Raw genomic sequence first — 14531 nt, 5'->3', positions numbered from 1 at the left:
AAAGCTCAGTAATTCTGGATTCCTTTGGGAGTGAGTCCTATAACCTACCATTATTGTTGTTGTTGTTGTATGCCCCCCCCCCCCCGTCATTTTTTTTTTTACTTATGGCAACCTTAAAGTGAGCCTATCATAGGATATTATCACATTAGACAAATCCCGGTCAGAAACGGGATTTAAAAGTAGAAAAACCTGCAAATGCGGGATGATTTTCAGACTGCATTTCTCCCAAACAGCAATAAAGCGAACGGAAAGTGGACAAAAATGACACCTGTTTTACAAACAGAAAGTTTGTGTTATTGCTGTTAGGGAGAAATGTGTTTGAAAATCATCCCACATTTGTGGGTTTTTTCTACTTTTAAAATCCTGTTTCCAAGCAGGATTCGTCTAGTGTGACTCAAAGGGTTTTCTTGGCAAGTTTCTCCAGAGGGGGTTTGGCATTGTGAGGCTGAGAGAGTGTGTCTTGCCCAAGATTACCCAGTGGTTTTTTTTGCTCAAGCTGGGAATCGAGCTCTGGTCTCCAGCATAGTAATTCAATGCTGAAACCACTAAAGCATGTTGGCTCTCATAACGTACCATACTAGGATCCTTTTACTTAAGACATCATACCTAGTTCCTGTAAAGAGAAGGATATTTTTTATGTATAATGTACTAACACAGGAAAAGCACTGATTATTTAAAAACATTGGTAAACTGGAGCATCATTGTGTTTTGCACAGGGTATTCATTGAAACGTCAGATTAATGTTAGTGTATGGCTGCCATTATGATGTTCACTCTCTTTTAACCTGGTTTCTAAAATCATGAGTGCATACCGGCGACAAGTAGATGAACACCACCCTTTGATACCCGGATACACAGGTAATTACTGATAATCTTATTCCTAGTGTTGAACCAATTTCTCAGCATACAGTTCATCTAGTAGTGGTCCAGGGACTGGTGATAGATTCACAACTATCAGTTGCCAATCCCTGATAATTTTCCAGGAAAGAAACAGTTGTAATCAATGGGCAGAAATATGGTACCAGTCCTTGGTACATTGGAGAAAAAAATAATAAATAACAGCCTCCCCGCACTCCCATCTCCATGTCACTGGATTAGATTACAGCAGTTTTTTTCACACTCAGAATTTTCTACATTGTTGCATGTGTGCAATCTGGGAAAGAGAATCACAACATAGTCAATGAATAGTGGGGGTTTGGCTGCAGAAGTGCATCTGAGCAATAAGGATAGCCATAATCACACGATGATAGGTTTGGTGTGTGTGTGTAGGTGCTTTCAGGTTGCCTGTTGACTAATGATGGCCCCGTGAATTTCAGAGGGTTTTCTTAGGCAAGGAATACTCTTTTTGCCATTGCCTTCATCTAAAATCAAGCTTACAGCATCTGATATTCTTTGGTTACCCCCCCCCCCCCCCCAAGTATTATTCTGGCCTAACCTTGTTTAGCTTCCAAAATCAGGTGGGATCTGAGGCCTTCAGAGTATTATGGACAGATTAAAAATCCCTATTCAACCCATGAAATTTTAACCTGTTTTGAATACTTATGATAAAACAGACAGCAAAACTAAATGAAACAGATAGCTATAGTGGGCAATTTATTGTTAATAATAAAAGATCTAATTATGTTTTCAAGTCACCTGCAGAAAGCACAGGTTATTTTCTCAAAATAAATGCTGAGATTCTCAGATATCTACAGGTAACAAATTTCTGATTGACTGAGTGTAAACCATAGCACTTGCTAATAATCACTGCCTGTACATGGGAGAAAGTTGATGCTGAAATCTCACCTTTAGAAGTTATAGTGTGTGCTTCCAAACATAAAGATTCTGCAGCTGCTGTGTAAGATGGTTTTCCATACCTGACACTTGCAAAATAAAAATGACTTTTGTTGACTTCCAAACTCATTGCTACCAATACTGTAAAATCCTCATACTCCATAGCATCTGCCCAAAAGGAGTTACCTTATCATACTCGTGGAATCCTGATCAGAAATGGGATTAAAATTAGAATTAAATTAGAAAAACCTGCAAATGCGGGATGTTTTTCACACAATGTTACTGCCGTTTTTGTCCCTTTTGCCTTCATTTTATCTTCACGTTATTTGACTTTGGCAGTAACGTTGTGTGGAAAACTTCCCACATTTGTGGGTTTTTTTTCCTAATTTAATTCTATTTTAAATCCAATTTCTGTTCTAGTGTGATAAGGTCCTCTCTTGGGTAAAGCTTTACCTGGATGTGACCTTAGTCACAAATGCTTGGTAGCCCAGGAAGGGGTTGGAGTCGCAGTTACTCAGTAAGCTGAAAGTGTTCACGCTTTCTCATATATTCCAGAACTGAGTTGTAGCAATCAGACCTCAATAAAGTGTAAGATCTTTGTAATCATATTTAGTTTAGCTAATCTTGAAGTTTGCTGTTCTTGCTTCACTTATATTAAAACAGAAGTGGGAGATGTTTGCTCTTCCAGCTGTAAGACACCAACCATCCCTCACTATTGTCTGTGCTGACGGATCTTAGGCTATCCTACTAGTTGTATCTTTATTTTGCTGAAGAACTGTCTCCTGTTTTCCCCCCAGGCTACATTCCTCTTAGATATTACCGAATTGGAACTAGTTTTGGAAATGATTCTGTGTGGTGCGTGAACACATTCCGTGATGTAACACAGCGGAAGAGTAACCAAGTGAACGCACTGAGATATGCAGCAGCTACTGATCCACAGCTACCACCCATTTGCTCCAATGAAGATGTAATAAATGTACTTGATGACTATAATTACAAACATCACCCCAATGTGCTGGGTATGGTATGCATCACTTCTAATGAATTTGGGGTTTAGCTAAATTGAATCAAATGTTGCTCATTTTATTGGGACAGACAGTTTGATTCTGAGGTTTGGCTTTGACTTCTGTCTTGTTGCAGAATTCATACTGCCATGATGTTGTGAAGATGGGTTACATGAAAAGTTGTTGGGCATCTGTGATAACTGCTTATTCCTCTCTAAAAATCTTACTGGGAATCCGCATCCTCACTGCTTTATTTGAAAACTTTGAATATAAAAGGCCATAAACAATATCCATAGTTCCCACACAATAATAGTTTGGGGATCCTGGATTATTACATCACAGTTGGCCATGTTCAGACAATATTAAGGCAGAGAATTATGCAGACCTCCATTGTCTTCCTGGTTTATTTATTGTGTTGTCCAGCTCTGACAGCAGCTTGTATCCCCACTTGGGTCTCTCCCAACAAGCCAAACCCAATGGCTTGTTTTATGATTTGGAGATAGGGAACAGATCAGAGGGCCAGCTAGTGCTGGGTTTGGATGTCACAATGAACAACATGATTTGTTTAGCCATGCCATGGTTATTTTAACACCCACCATGCTGCTCATCCTTGAGCCAGGTTTCACATCGTTTTGTGACATATTATTTTAAAACTCAGCCAATTTGAACATGTAGCATGCCCATGCTTGCAGTTCCCAATAATTTTAAAAATATCCAACTAAAATATTGATTTATGAAAGTTTAAAAGGAATGCATTATTAAAACATTATTAAAACAGCTAAAAAACTAAAACACTTAAAACATATTTAAAACATCGTCTCCCTCTCCCTCCCTCCCTCTTCCTCTCTCTCTCAGACACACACACACACACACACACACACACACACGGTAGGTGGAGGTAGACAAGCAAGGCAAAGATAATTTATTGTGATGTTTGGCCTTCAGTTAAAGTTTTGCCAAAACAAGCCCTAGTTCAGAGTTGTCAACAACAAACATATTATTTACAGTTTAAACCATGGACACAATAAACTACAATCCCAGGTTTGGCTATCCTTGCTTCCCCTTGTGTGAAGGAAAGGGCTGAATGGAAGCATATGTCAATCCCATGCCCAGTGTTGTTAATAAGCCAGGATAATTGTGTGTGTTCTTTTTGGGAACAACATACAGTGTAAACAACAATTCAAGTAAGGGGGTAGAGATGGCTGTTAGAGATAATACTGGGCTTTCCTAGATTGGCTTAAAGTGTGTGATTCCATATCAAGGGGAAATTTGAATTTTTTTAAAATTAGGAAGCATTGTTTAATAGCTATTGCATCTGAGAAAATAGACCCAAGTCTATGGAAGCTCATGCTACCAACTTCTCTCTTTCCATTAGTCTCAAATATGCTACAAGATCCTTGTGCATCATTAAGTGTTCCTTAAGAAGCCTAAACCATGCATCTAGCTTGTTTTATGAATGGAACAGAATTTAGCCATTTCTCACTTCTTCCTGCCCTTCCTGAAAGTCCATGTCTGAAGGCTGTGAGAATGGCATGTGGCAAGAGGGAATCACTCCAACAGGATATAAAAATTGCACTAAATTGCTTCCCCTTTATTCCTTCGCATGCAAAAGTGCCATTCTACTGTGAAGAACACCTTTGGATCCAAGCCAATATTTTAATTAGGCAACACTTTAATTAGGAGACGCATGAATCCTTTTAAGTTTGAGGTGGATGTCACTTGATGACGAAAGACTCAAGTAGGGTGAATTCCCAGACCTCTGCAGGCCACATCCATCCCTTTTTCCAAAACAAGAAGTAACTTCTGGTTATGGTTGGGGTACTATTTTGCATTCCCCAGCAAAGCTGTGCTCCTCCACTCTGAAATAGCATTAAAACAAGGACTCACACCCTTTGAAGATTTCTGGGGCATGACTTTGAGTTTTGAGAAAGAATTAGTGGTAGGATCTAGGCAGTCAGAACAGCCTTGGTGCAAAACATTCAGCTAACAGGCCATGCCATTGTCCATCCCTGGGCTATAGAAAGAGAACCATGTGTCAAGGAGTGAGCTAGCTTAGATTCTCCACAACTGCCCTTCAGAATGGTTTTTATGCTCTCAGTTCTTGATCCAAACTCTCTTTCCTGCATCTTATTTTTCCTGACTGTATCCCAAAAGACCAGGGGTGAGCAACTGCTGTGGGTCTGATTCAGTGTTTTGCCCCTTGTACCTTCTCAGGGGGCATAGAGGCTGCCAAAAGATATACAAACACCCAAGTGGATGGAAGCCCACCTCATTTTAAAAAAGTCAATGGATGGATGGATGGATGGATGGATAAGGATATCTGTGCACGTGACTATATATACAGTGGGACCTCGGTATCCATGGGGGATCCATTCTGGACCACCTCCAGGTGAAGTCCACCACCAGGTGAAGTCCTGCTGTCCCTAATGGCAGTGCAGCTATGTGCATGTGCCATCATTGGGGACAATGAGGGCTTACCATCCAAGGATGCTTGAATTTGAGGATGGCAAGTCCACAGATACCGAGGTCTCAGTGTATATAGATGCATACACACGCAAACACACACACACACACACACACACACACACACACACAAATTATGTGAGGGAGTTAGGGGTGCAGGACCCCCATGAAAATGGAAAAATCACAAATATCTCTAGCCTGCCCCCAAACTGTATTTAACACAAAAAAGTATCTATACTGGCAGGGCAGTTGGGCCTAGTTGCACACACATTCCCTCTCTTGCTTGGTCACTTGTTTGGGCAGGAGATGGGATGGGTGTTGCCTTTCTCCCTTCTCCTACAACCATCCCATCCCCTTCCCCCAACTATCCACATGAGTGAGTGAATACCTGCACTTTCCCTCCTTGCACTCCCCTATCCCATCCCATCCCATTCCCTTCCTCTTGCACAAGGGAATGCATGCCTCCTCATACTCCCTGATCCCTTTGCCTGCCACCTACCTGTGTTCAGGGACCAAAACAATGCACACACAGTCAGGTCCAACCATGCTACCAGTTTAATTTCCTCCCAGCAACTCCAGTGTTATTGAAGTCCCTGTTAAATGTTGCATACGGCAGCAGTGGAGGTGACAGTAATCCTTGGATAATCAAATATGTGAATGCTTAACCCCCAAATGTGGAGGGATAACTGTATATGTATACTCTTGCACTGTTAAGATGCATGTATGTGAGTGTGTGTGTGACTAAAAACTCTAACGCCACATGACCTCATCCACTAAGATACCATCATCCACTAAGAATGCTGATAATAGTGTTCTAAACTGCCACTGTTCTGTACAGCTGCCTTTCATTTTTGTCAACTGAAGAAGGCAGAAGCCAAAACATTTTGATCCTGGTTATATATTTTTACATTCTGTTTGTTAATCATTTCAGTACACACACACACACACACACACGAGTTGGCATGGTGTGGTTTGAGTGTTGCACTAGGACTCCTTGAGATAGAAGGCTTCAAATCACTATTCAGTCATGGAAAGCCACTTGGGCAATTCACAATCTCTTAACTTCAAAGGAAGGTAAAGCCAACCTCCTATGGACAAATCTTGTCAAGAAAACCCTGTTTTCTTGCTTACATCTTCAAGCTGCTTTGAGTTGGAAAATGACTTGAAGGCACACCATAATAAATGTGTGTGTGCATTCTCTTTCATGTATATATAATATCTATATGTATACATTTGTTTGTTATACACGTTACACATGCACAATGGAGACTTACAGGCCTGTTTTGTTTTGGCCAGGAAAAGGATTGTCTGGGGCACCTGGAAGACTCATGGGCCATAAAAAGTGCCTTGGGACTTGTGTGTGCCGCACATTATCTACTGCTGCAATTAAGTAAATTTGAGCTTTTGGCTTTCTACCTTAAGACAAATGGTCCATTTCTGTTCTTGTGCCTTCAGTGAGTAGAGTGGGAGAATAAATTCTCACTTGCCATTCTTACAACAGCCCCCTCCCCTAAAAAATAGGCCTAACTTCTCTTTTTTTTAAAGGAATAAAATGTGGCAACCCTAAGGCCACTTTGATTTTCTTTTGAAGTAAAACACTGACATTTCCCCCCTTTGCTGTTAATGTGCAGATGTCAAATTCCAGTAGCAAAAACCTTTCTCTTTTTTGCTTTGCTGTAGGGAAAATTCATGGCAGCAGTCTGTGTGTGGCCTGAATGTCATATGCGAAGGTGGAGGAGATATTACCTATGTTCTGATTAATTGTAGTAGTTAAGGGGGTAATGGCAGTTTCTTCTTTAGTAGAAGTAGTAGGAGCTTTAGTAGGAGCTTTTTCCCAGATGTTTTTTTTTTAAAAAATCACTGGGGAAGGGGCACATCCAACTCTAGCAGCACTAAACCATGACAAAGGGCTCTAATAGCTTTGCTGTTGCAGACAGGGAGCAATAGAAATTGCTTTCTGTCTTAAGATTATATTTATAAGCTATGAGGACTTATTCCATGACCTCTTCCAAACTGCACTGGAAGAAAAGAAAGGAAGTCATTCAGGTTCCCACTTAATTTTCGAAAAGGGAGGTTTGTGACTTGTATATTATTGTTATTGTTAATTGCCCTCAACTTCAATTTACTGCAAACATGTGAATGATAGAACTCCAAGTCACCCTATCCTCAACAGCCCTGCTCAGATCTTGCAGACTCATCTTCTTGTGTCTATCTATCTGCAGTGCAGTCTTTCCCTTTTCCTACTGCTTTTAGGGAGAGTTCAGGCTTAATTTTCTCTAGGACCCATTTACAATGGCCTTGGTATCTGCTGGGATTTGGTCCCAGGAATCCTTGTGAACTCAAAAATCTATGGATGCTCAAGTCCCATTATATAAAATGTTGTAATAAAATTGGTATTTCTTATATAAAATGGCAAAATAAAGGTTTGCTTTTTGGATTTTTAAAAAATATATTTTCAAGCTATGGATGGTTGAATCGATGGATAAACTTTATTTGGCTTTTCAGCAGTTCACTGTATCCACAGAAGTCTTCTCCAACACCGCATTTCAAATCACTTGATTCTCTTTCTATCAGCTTTCTTCACTGTCCAACTTTCCCAACCATACATTGGCCTGTTACAAACTGGCCATATAGTACGCGCAGAGCGCGTACTAGGGTTAGGAAGGGGTGGTGCTTCCTCATCCCCTAACCCTAGTATGCTCTCCGTGTGCACAAAATGGCGGCAGCCGTTCCACACGGCCGCCACCATCAATACGTCACGAGCGCACCGCCTCCAAATGAGGCGGCGCAGTTGTGACGTATTGGGGCCGCTCCACGGCACCTATGGCGCCCTTTGCGCGACCCCGGAAGGAGCTCCGTTTCGGAGCTTCTTCCTGCTTTGCGTCGCTGGGCGCAGCCTTCAGATGGCTGCGCCCAGCGACGCAAGGGAGAAAGGGGCCAAGCAGCCCCTTTCTCCTGCTCCCCGCCGCCGCTGCGGATCGGGGCCTCGGAGGTCTGGCAGCTGAGGCCCTGATACACCAGGGAAAGGGGCGGCTGCAGGCCGCCCCAAACGGGTGGTCTGTAACCTGCCTTCGAAATTGGAAATATGATGTCATAGGACCTTATCATATGGAAGGCAAAGAGTCAAAATCCTATGGATAAATGCAGTTTAAATCCCAGGACTATCCCGCAAAAGCAGGATTGTTTTCAGATGACGTCAGGCTAATTGAGCATTAACACAGCATTAACCTGTGCAGAAAGTAGCAAAATCACACCACTTTTTTACTTTCAGGAAAAACTTGCATTTGCACTTTATTCTTGACTTTCTTTGGTAATCATTTCAAGTCTTATATATTATTTTTTAATAAACAGAACCTGAAAAAAATGTTACTGTGCAAGGTGATCCCGTTCAAGATATTGTATTTCATTTCTGGTTCATTCCACACCCTTTTCAGGATACTCACAGTATTCCATTCCCTATCTTGTTGTGGATGATTCTACCCATATGCTCTTCAGAATAACTTTAAACCCATGAGCCATATTGATTTCTTTCGCTGACAGAGAGAATTCTATGTCTCTCTTTTGGCCCCTTTGCTTTCAAACTGTTCTCTCTCTCTCCTCCCCCCTTCTCTCAGCAGCATTATTTTATAATTCTTTCAAGTTCAACATGGCTGGATATGTAAGTACATACTCTAGCGTGCATCATTATTCCAGTGCTTCAACGCTCTCTTGTAAATGAAGAGCACAATGCATTCCTATTTCCAGTCACTTCTCACCTCATGAAGATCCAGTGCAGGAGGACATGTTTGTCATTACTCTGACATAGTAGTATAGTGGAGTTCTCTTCTGTGTACAACTATTTCTGGGTGTATTTCACATATAAGGTAGTTTGTCCTCAGTCGCTGAAGAGGAACAGTATTGCCATTCTCTGACAGCTATCCCTGGTCCAAGTAAAAGTTATAGACAGGGTTATCCACAAATTATTTCAGAGAAAGCCAAATAAACTAGAAGTTTCCCTTCCTGAGTTTGAGCTGTTGCTAATTCAATGGATGTAATTTCTACTTTTCTTCATTTCACTTATGGCCCCTTAGTAAGATTCCATGTAATATCTCATTTTACAATTTTGCAGGGCCTGTGGAAACAAAAAGGAGTCTGCTGGAACCACCCATTCCAGGATGGACTGGTTTTGTCCCCAGATCAAGAGTCACAGAGTTTGGTCAAGGAGTGCGTTATCATGTGATGGCAGAAAATTGCTACCAAGATTTTAAGAATTCTTTGGATAGAGTCAAGTATGGCCCTGCTACCAGGGAAGAGATGTATGTTGGTCCTAAGCTCTTACAATTATTATTTATTTGATTTGATTTGGTTTGATTTGATTAATATCCTCCCCTTCTCCTGGATGGGATGCAAAGTGGCATACAACAAAGTATGCTGCCTTGAAGAAAACGTGATATTAAGTTACTGAGTGATCTCTATCAAAAATTAACAATCACAATATGTAAAGCAGTGGACCCTGGGTATCTGGTTCCAGAACACTGGGGTCTGGTTCCAGAACACCTTCCCATAGTGTAGTAAAATGGTGTCCCTTATATAAAATGGCAAAATCAAAATTTGCATTTTTTTAATTTTTGGGAGAAGGCTGTTTTCAAGTTGTCTGTGGTTGAATCCATAGATGTGGAATCTGTGGATATGGAGAGGTGATTGTATGTTTTGGAATGCCCTTCCTTGGGAAGCTAGGCTGACCTCCTTCCTGCTGTCCTTTCAACAACAAGTAAAAACATTTTTATGCAGGCAGGCATTTTATATATAATGCATAGCAGGTCGTTTTTTATGAAGCAGGTGGGTTTTTAGTTTGTTTTTAACTTTTGTATATTTTATGTGATTTTATAAATGATGTAGATGTTTTAATTGTTTTGAATTTTATTACAATTTTAAATGTTTTATCTGTTAGCCACCTTGGGTCCCTTCAGAGAGAAAGGCCGCATATAAATGAAATAAATGAAATAAATAAATAAATAAAATAAGTAAGTAAGACTGAGACTTAAAAATAAGGCACTCGATGGATTTCTGGAATAAACAAACGTAAAATCTCTCATAAATAACAAATGCCAAGTGCATCTCCACCATGACTTAGCCATCACCACTGATTTAGTAAAACCAGAATTTCTCACATATGTGATACACTTCCTCTCAGTGTATCTTTATACCTTCATGGTATCCCATGGAAGCTTGCAACTATGAACATGTAAATAAAGTTATTGTTCAGAATTCTGTTGTGGAATTATGAATGCTTAAGTGCTGTAAGGATGATGTTACATAGTGAATCCTGTCCCAATCCACCCAATCCCTATCCCACCCTAGGAAGCAGCTGCTGCGATAGATGGAAATGACATGAAGGCACACAACAACAAAGAAGTTCAATTAAGGATTCTCAGTATTTGTTAGGTATGAGGGTTTTCATGTTTCAAGCTGCTTACAGTCAGCCTGATGGATTCCACCATCTACACCTTGAAATCATTTAAAAATGCATAAGTTCCAAAACCTTGATTTTGCCATTTTATATAAAGGACAGTATTTTACTATGCCATTGTATTTTACAAAGAGTATTTTACTATTTAATGGGACTTGTGTATCCATGAATTCCTGGAACCAAATCCCAGTGGCTATCAAGGGTCCACTGTACTTCAAATTTTTCTGGCTATAACATGTGTTCCATGAAGCTGTGAAGTATTTTTTACCCCACCCCCGCTCCACCCCACCCCCTTTTTTTCATTTCATTGATATTACATATCCCAACTTAATTGCTAATGCTTTCAATTTCCTTTCCCTCCCTTATAGAATGTTATTCTTTCAGATACGTTCAAGAATTATGTGTGATTGGTTTTGCAGGCAGTTCTACTGTGCAGTCTTTAAAATCCTTTGACCATCTTGCCTAAGTAGCTGTCAACTTGGTAGGAAGGGAGACAAAACCTGGGAAGTCCACCTTACAAAATCCAAGTTTTGTTTTAAATCAGGAGTGGGAAATGTGCAGACCCCAAGTGTTGTTGAACTACAGTACTAGCCAATCTAACCAGTGGAATGGGATGATGGGAGTTTCAGTCTAGCAATACCTTATGGGACAATATCATGTTCTCTACCCCTGTTTTAAGTGGAGCTAGAGACAGTAAATGCTTTATAGTGTCTTTCCAAACTGCCCAAGTGTTTCTAACTAATACTTATCATTGCAGTTTTGATAGTACTTGTGGGGTAATTGTTTGTAGATAGGCTTTTTAAACAATTTGTTGGCAAAGCCATTCTGGTGATGGTGATAAAAAGGGGACACTTTTAGTGCTGCAAGTCATTTTAACTAAGTAAGCTATGCAAAACTGTTAGTAGCTAATCCAACTACCCATCCCCTTCAACGACATCAGGGACAACCATACATTCAATTCTGGCTGCAAAAGCTTGTAACATCAGCTTCATTAAAAAAAAAAAAGATACTAGCAACAGTGGGTGAAAGAAAGTACATGCTTCAAAATGGTGCCCGCTCGGATTTTGTGTCAGGGTGTGGCACCTGTTTCAAGAGTTTGAGGTGAGGGTTCAAGAACTTCAATTCTATGCTAATTGCACACTGGTTTTTTTCTCTTTAAACTACTTTGTCAGCCAGTGGGTGTGAAAATAATGTAAAGTAAATAAACCTCACTGGCTACTTAGTCTTAACTGAAAGTGCATGGACTTTTGTTAGCTGTAGACAAGATGAAGATTCAATAGATAGTGGCCCCATACAGACAGGTCAAAATAAAGCTGCTTTGGGTCATTTTGGAGGTATGCTGTTTAAACGATGCATGCGTCCTAAGAGGCCAGAAGCTGCACCAAAGCTGCACTCCAGTCTTTAGGATGGTAGCATGGCTTTGGCGTGGCTTCCAGACTCTTAGTACGCATGCATCATTTAAACAGCATACCTCCAAAGTGACCCAAAGCAGCTTTATTTTGGCCTGTCCGTATGGGGCCATAGTTTCTTCCCATTGTGTGGATGACTTGATGGACAGGAAACTGTACTTTTCTGTAGGATTTTAAACTATTTGAAACTGTCAAATAGTTGTTAAAAGCCCAGAGTCTTTTCAAGGAGAAAAGACAGAATGCCTAGGTAAAATTGGCCAAATAAACTTGGGTCCCTCATTTAACAGAGGACAACTTAATAAAAAGCACAGAGCAAAACTTTCCCGTGTAATGGTGCATAGCTCATAACCAAATACTATGTAAAGAATGGTATAGTCCAAAAATTGGAAAATGGGAAACATTAAGACAGAAATGGTGTCTTTTTCTTTCTTTTAGGAAGGAAGTACAAGTAACCAAGCCCAAAGAATCACATCCACACCAGAGATTCTATAGGCCAGAAGGAATGCTGCCCAAATATACGGGACATATTCCACGTACGTGTTCAGGATTTTATTCTTTGAACATGACTTGTTGCTATGCGTTTCATTTCAGGATTGTGCTCTCATGTCTCAGCTGCCACTTCAGAACAGAGATAGGCAGCTTGCAGGCTGCACAATGCTACCTGGCTGTTTGTTTACCTTGAGTCTTTGTTTACCTTGAGGCATTTCCACATTTTCCACAGTTGCCACAAATATCCCCAACATTCTCCTGGGCAACACAATAATGATGTAGACTTGAGCAATTTGACTCGGTCTCAAGTCAGACTCAAGTTGTTTCAGTGAGTTGACTTGGACTTGATTCTACCATAAATGAAGCACTCACTGACTGCACTGGAGACTTTCATATTTTTAGCTACTGACTTGCTAGCCTTGAAGGAGGAGGAGAAGTCTTCTAGTTTAATTTTCCCACTTGTTCCTCACTTCTGATTCTTCCCCAAACCAAATGAAATAATCACACACTTTTGCACATACACACCCCAGTCCCCTTGGTGCCAGTAACCTACTTCATCAACCTGGATTCCTCCTTTCTTTCCTCCACTCTCCATCAGAAACATATATACACCATCACCACCACCTCCCCCTCTTCCTTTTTTTCTGTTAAAAGCTGACTCCCAGGCTTGACTTGACACTCGACTTGAAGCTATCTTGCAAGGACTTGAGACTTGACCTGAGACTTGAAGGTAGGGACATCAGACTCGACTTGAGACTTGGAGGAAAAGACTTGAATGCATCACTAGAATATTGTGCTTCTGGATCAGGATCACATCCTTCCTTCTCAGCAGAGTCATGCTTCCACTTGGTTGTTGGGAATGCAGTTGTGCCTGGAAACAGGGTTTGTGCCCCATGTGCATCATGTTTCCCAGCTCAGCTGCTGGGATCTGTGCTGGGATCTGTGCTGATCACATCTTGGTGGCTAGAGGGTGTGGTTCCTAATGGGTTCAACCACCTGGGGAAATTGCCCACCAGAGGAAGCGAAGCAAAACAAGTTTAAATATAGAGGTAGACCTCAAGTTCGTGCCTAAAAGAGTAGAATCTGTGTTCTGCTAATTCCGTACTTCTCTTTGGATTTAGATGTTGAAATTATGGCCCTCCCTGAAAGCAGATATTCTGAATTGGAACAAACTTTGCAAAGTTGTCTCCATTACAACCTCTACCATGAAGTTTCAGAGCCAGAGGATTTTTACTTTTACCAAGGGGTTGTTGCTCAAAATGGCTGCTTTGTAAAATCCATATATTAACTTTTCAGTCTGAATCACATTCTCTCCCTCCTCACTTCACCCACTTTGGTACTTGTGAACAGGAGTTTCAGACTCCTTGACTGCACTGGCCATGTGGCTGCATTAAAACAACCCTTTGTGTCTTGTAGATGAACGTTCTGGCATTGGAAAGACCTTTGGAAATGTATGCCGAAGCTGTTCTGTATGCAACCACTCCGATGTGAGTTATGGGGCTTATCTTGCAAAGAAACATAAGGCTGAAAATGTTCAAGAGCCGATGAAGGAAGATAAGGAAGCCTCAGTTAGTTAATGTTTTGGAAAACGACAGTAGACAATTAAAAACATGCAGCAATGTCTGAGATGAACATGCTTACAAGCCTTCTTCTATATTTGTTCAGGTTCATATATTGGACTAAGTATTTCACCTATGTTGCGTTTCTGGCTTTTTTTTGTTGTTGTTGTTGTTTTAAGATTGTGGCAAGTGTCAAGAATGGTGACATGCTTTCTAAGGTATAGCATCATCTAGAATACTTGAAGGGAAAATTTATTATAGTGGCATTCTCAGGGAAAGTAACAGATTCTAAGCAATGCTCAGAAACATTATTTTTTTCTGGGCTGCAGTTCCCAAAATTGACCAACAGCCTATCCAGTGGCCATTGGGGCTGTTGGAATTTGGGA

At 40.7% G+C, this 14531-nt stretch overlaps 1 protein-coding gene across 1 annotated transcript; it reads left to right on the top strand.

The window, feature by feature from the left end:
• The first annotated feature begins 787 nt into the window (after positions 1 to 787).
• SPMIP5 (sperm microtubule inner protein 5) lies at positions 788 to 14163 on the top strand. The gene is made up of 5 exons (XM_089507811.1): positions 788 to 857; positions 2570 to 2791; positions 9348 to 9534; positions 12533 to 12630; positions 14003 to 14163. Exons 1-5 carry the CDS (start codon positions 800 to 802, stop codon positions 14161 to 14163), a joined length of 726 nt encoding a protein of 241 aa, XP_089363937.1. The 5' UTR covers positions 788 to 799.
• The last annotated feature ends 368 nt before the right edge of the window (positions 14164 to 14531 follow it).

This window comes from Sceloporus occidentalis, unplaced genomic scaffold (assembly GCF_023333645.1).
Source record: "Sceloporus occidentalis isolate IW3139 unplaced genomic scaffold, rSceOcc1.0.p SCAF_2, whole genome shotgun sequence".
Lineage (NCBI taxonomy): Eukaryota > Metazoa > Chordata > Lepidosauria > Squamata > Phrynosomatidae > Sceloporus > Sceloporus occidentalis.
The sequence above is the reverse complement of the archived record's forward strand: the minus strand, read 5'-3'. Positions and strand labels throughout refer to the sequence as shown.

Coding starts and splice junctions, on each gene's coding strand:
- SPMIP5 (XM_089507811.1), top strand. CDS start 800: ATGAGTGCATACCGGCGACAAGTAGATGAACACCACCCTTTGATACCC. Junction 858..2,569: donor TTTGATACCCGGATACACAG/GTAATTACTGAT, acceptor TTTTCCCCCCAG/GCTACATTCCTCTTAGATAT. Junction 2,792..9,347: donor ACATCACCCCAATGTGCTGG/GTATGGTATGCA, acceptor ACAATTTTGCAG/GGCCTGTGGAAACAAAAAGG.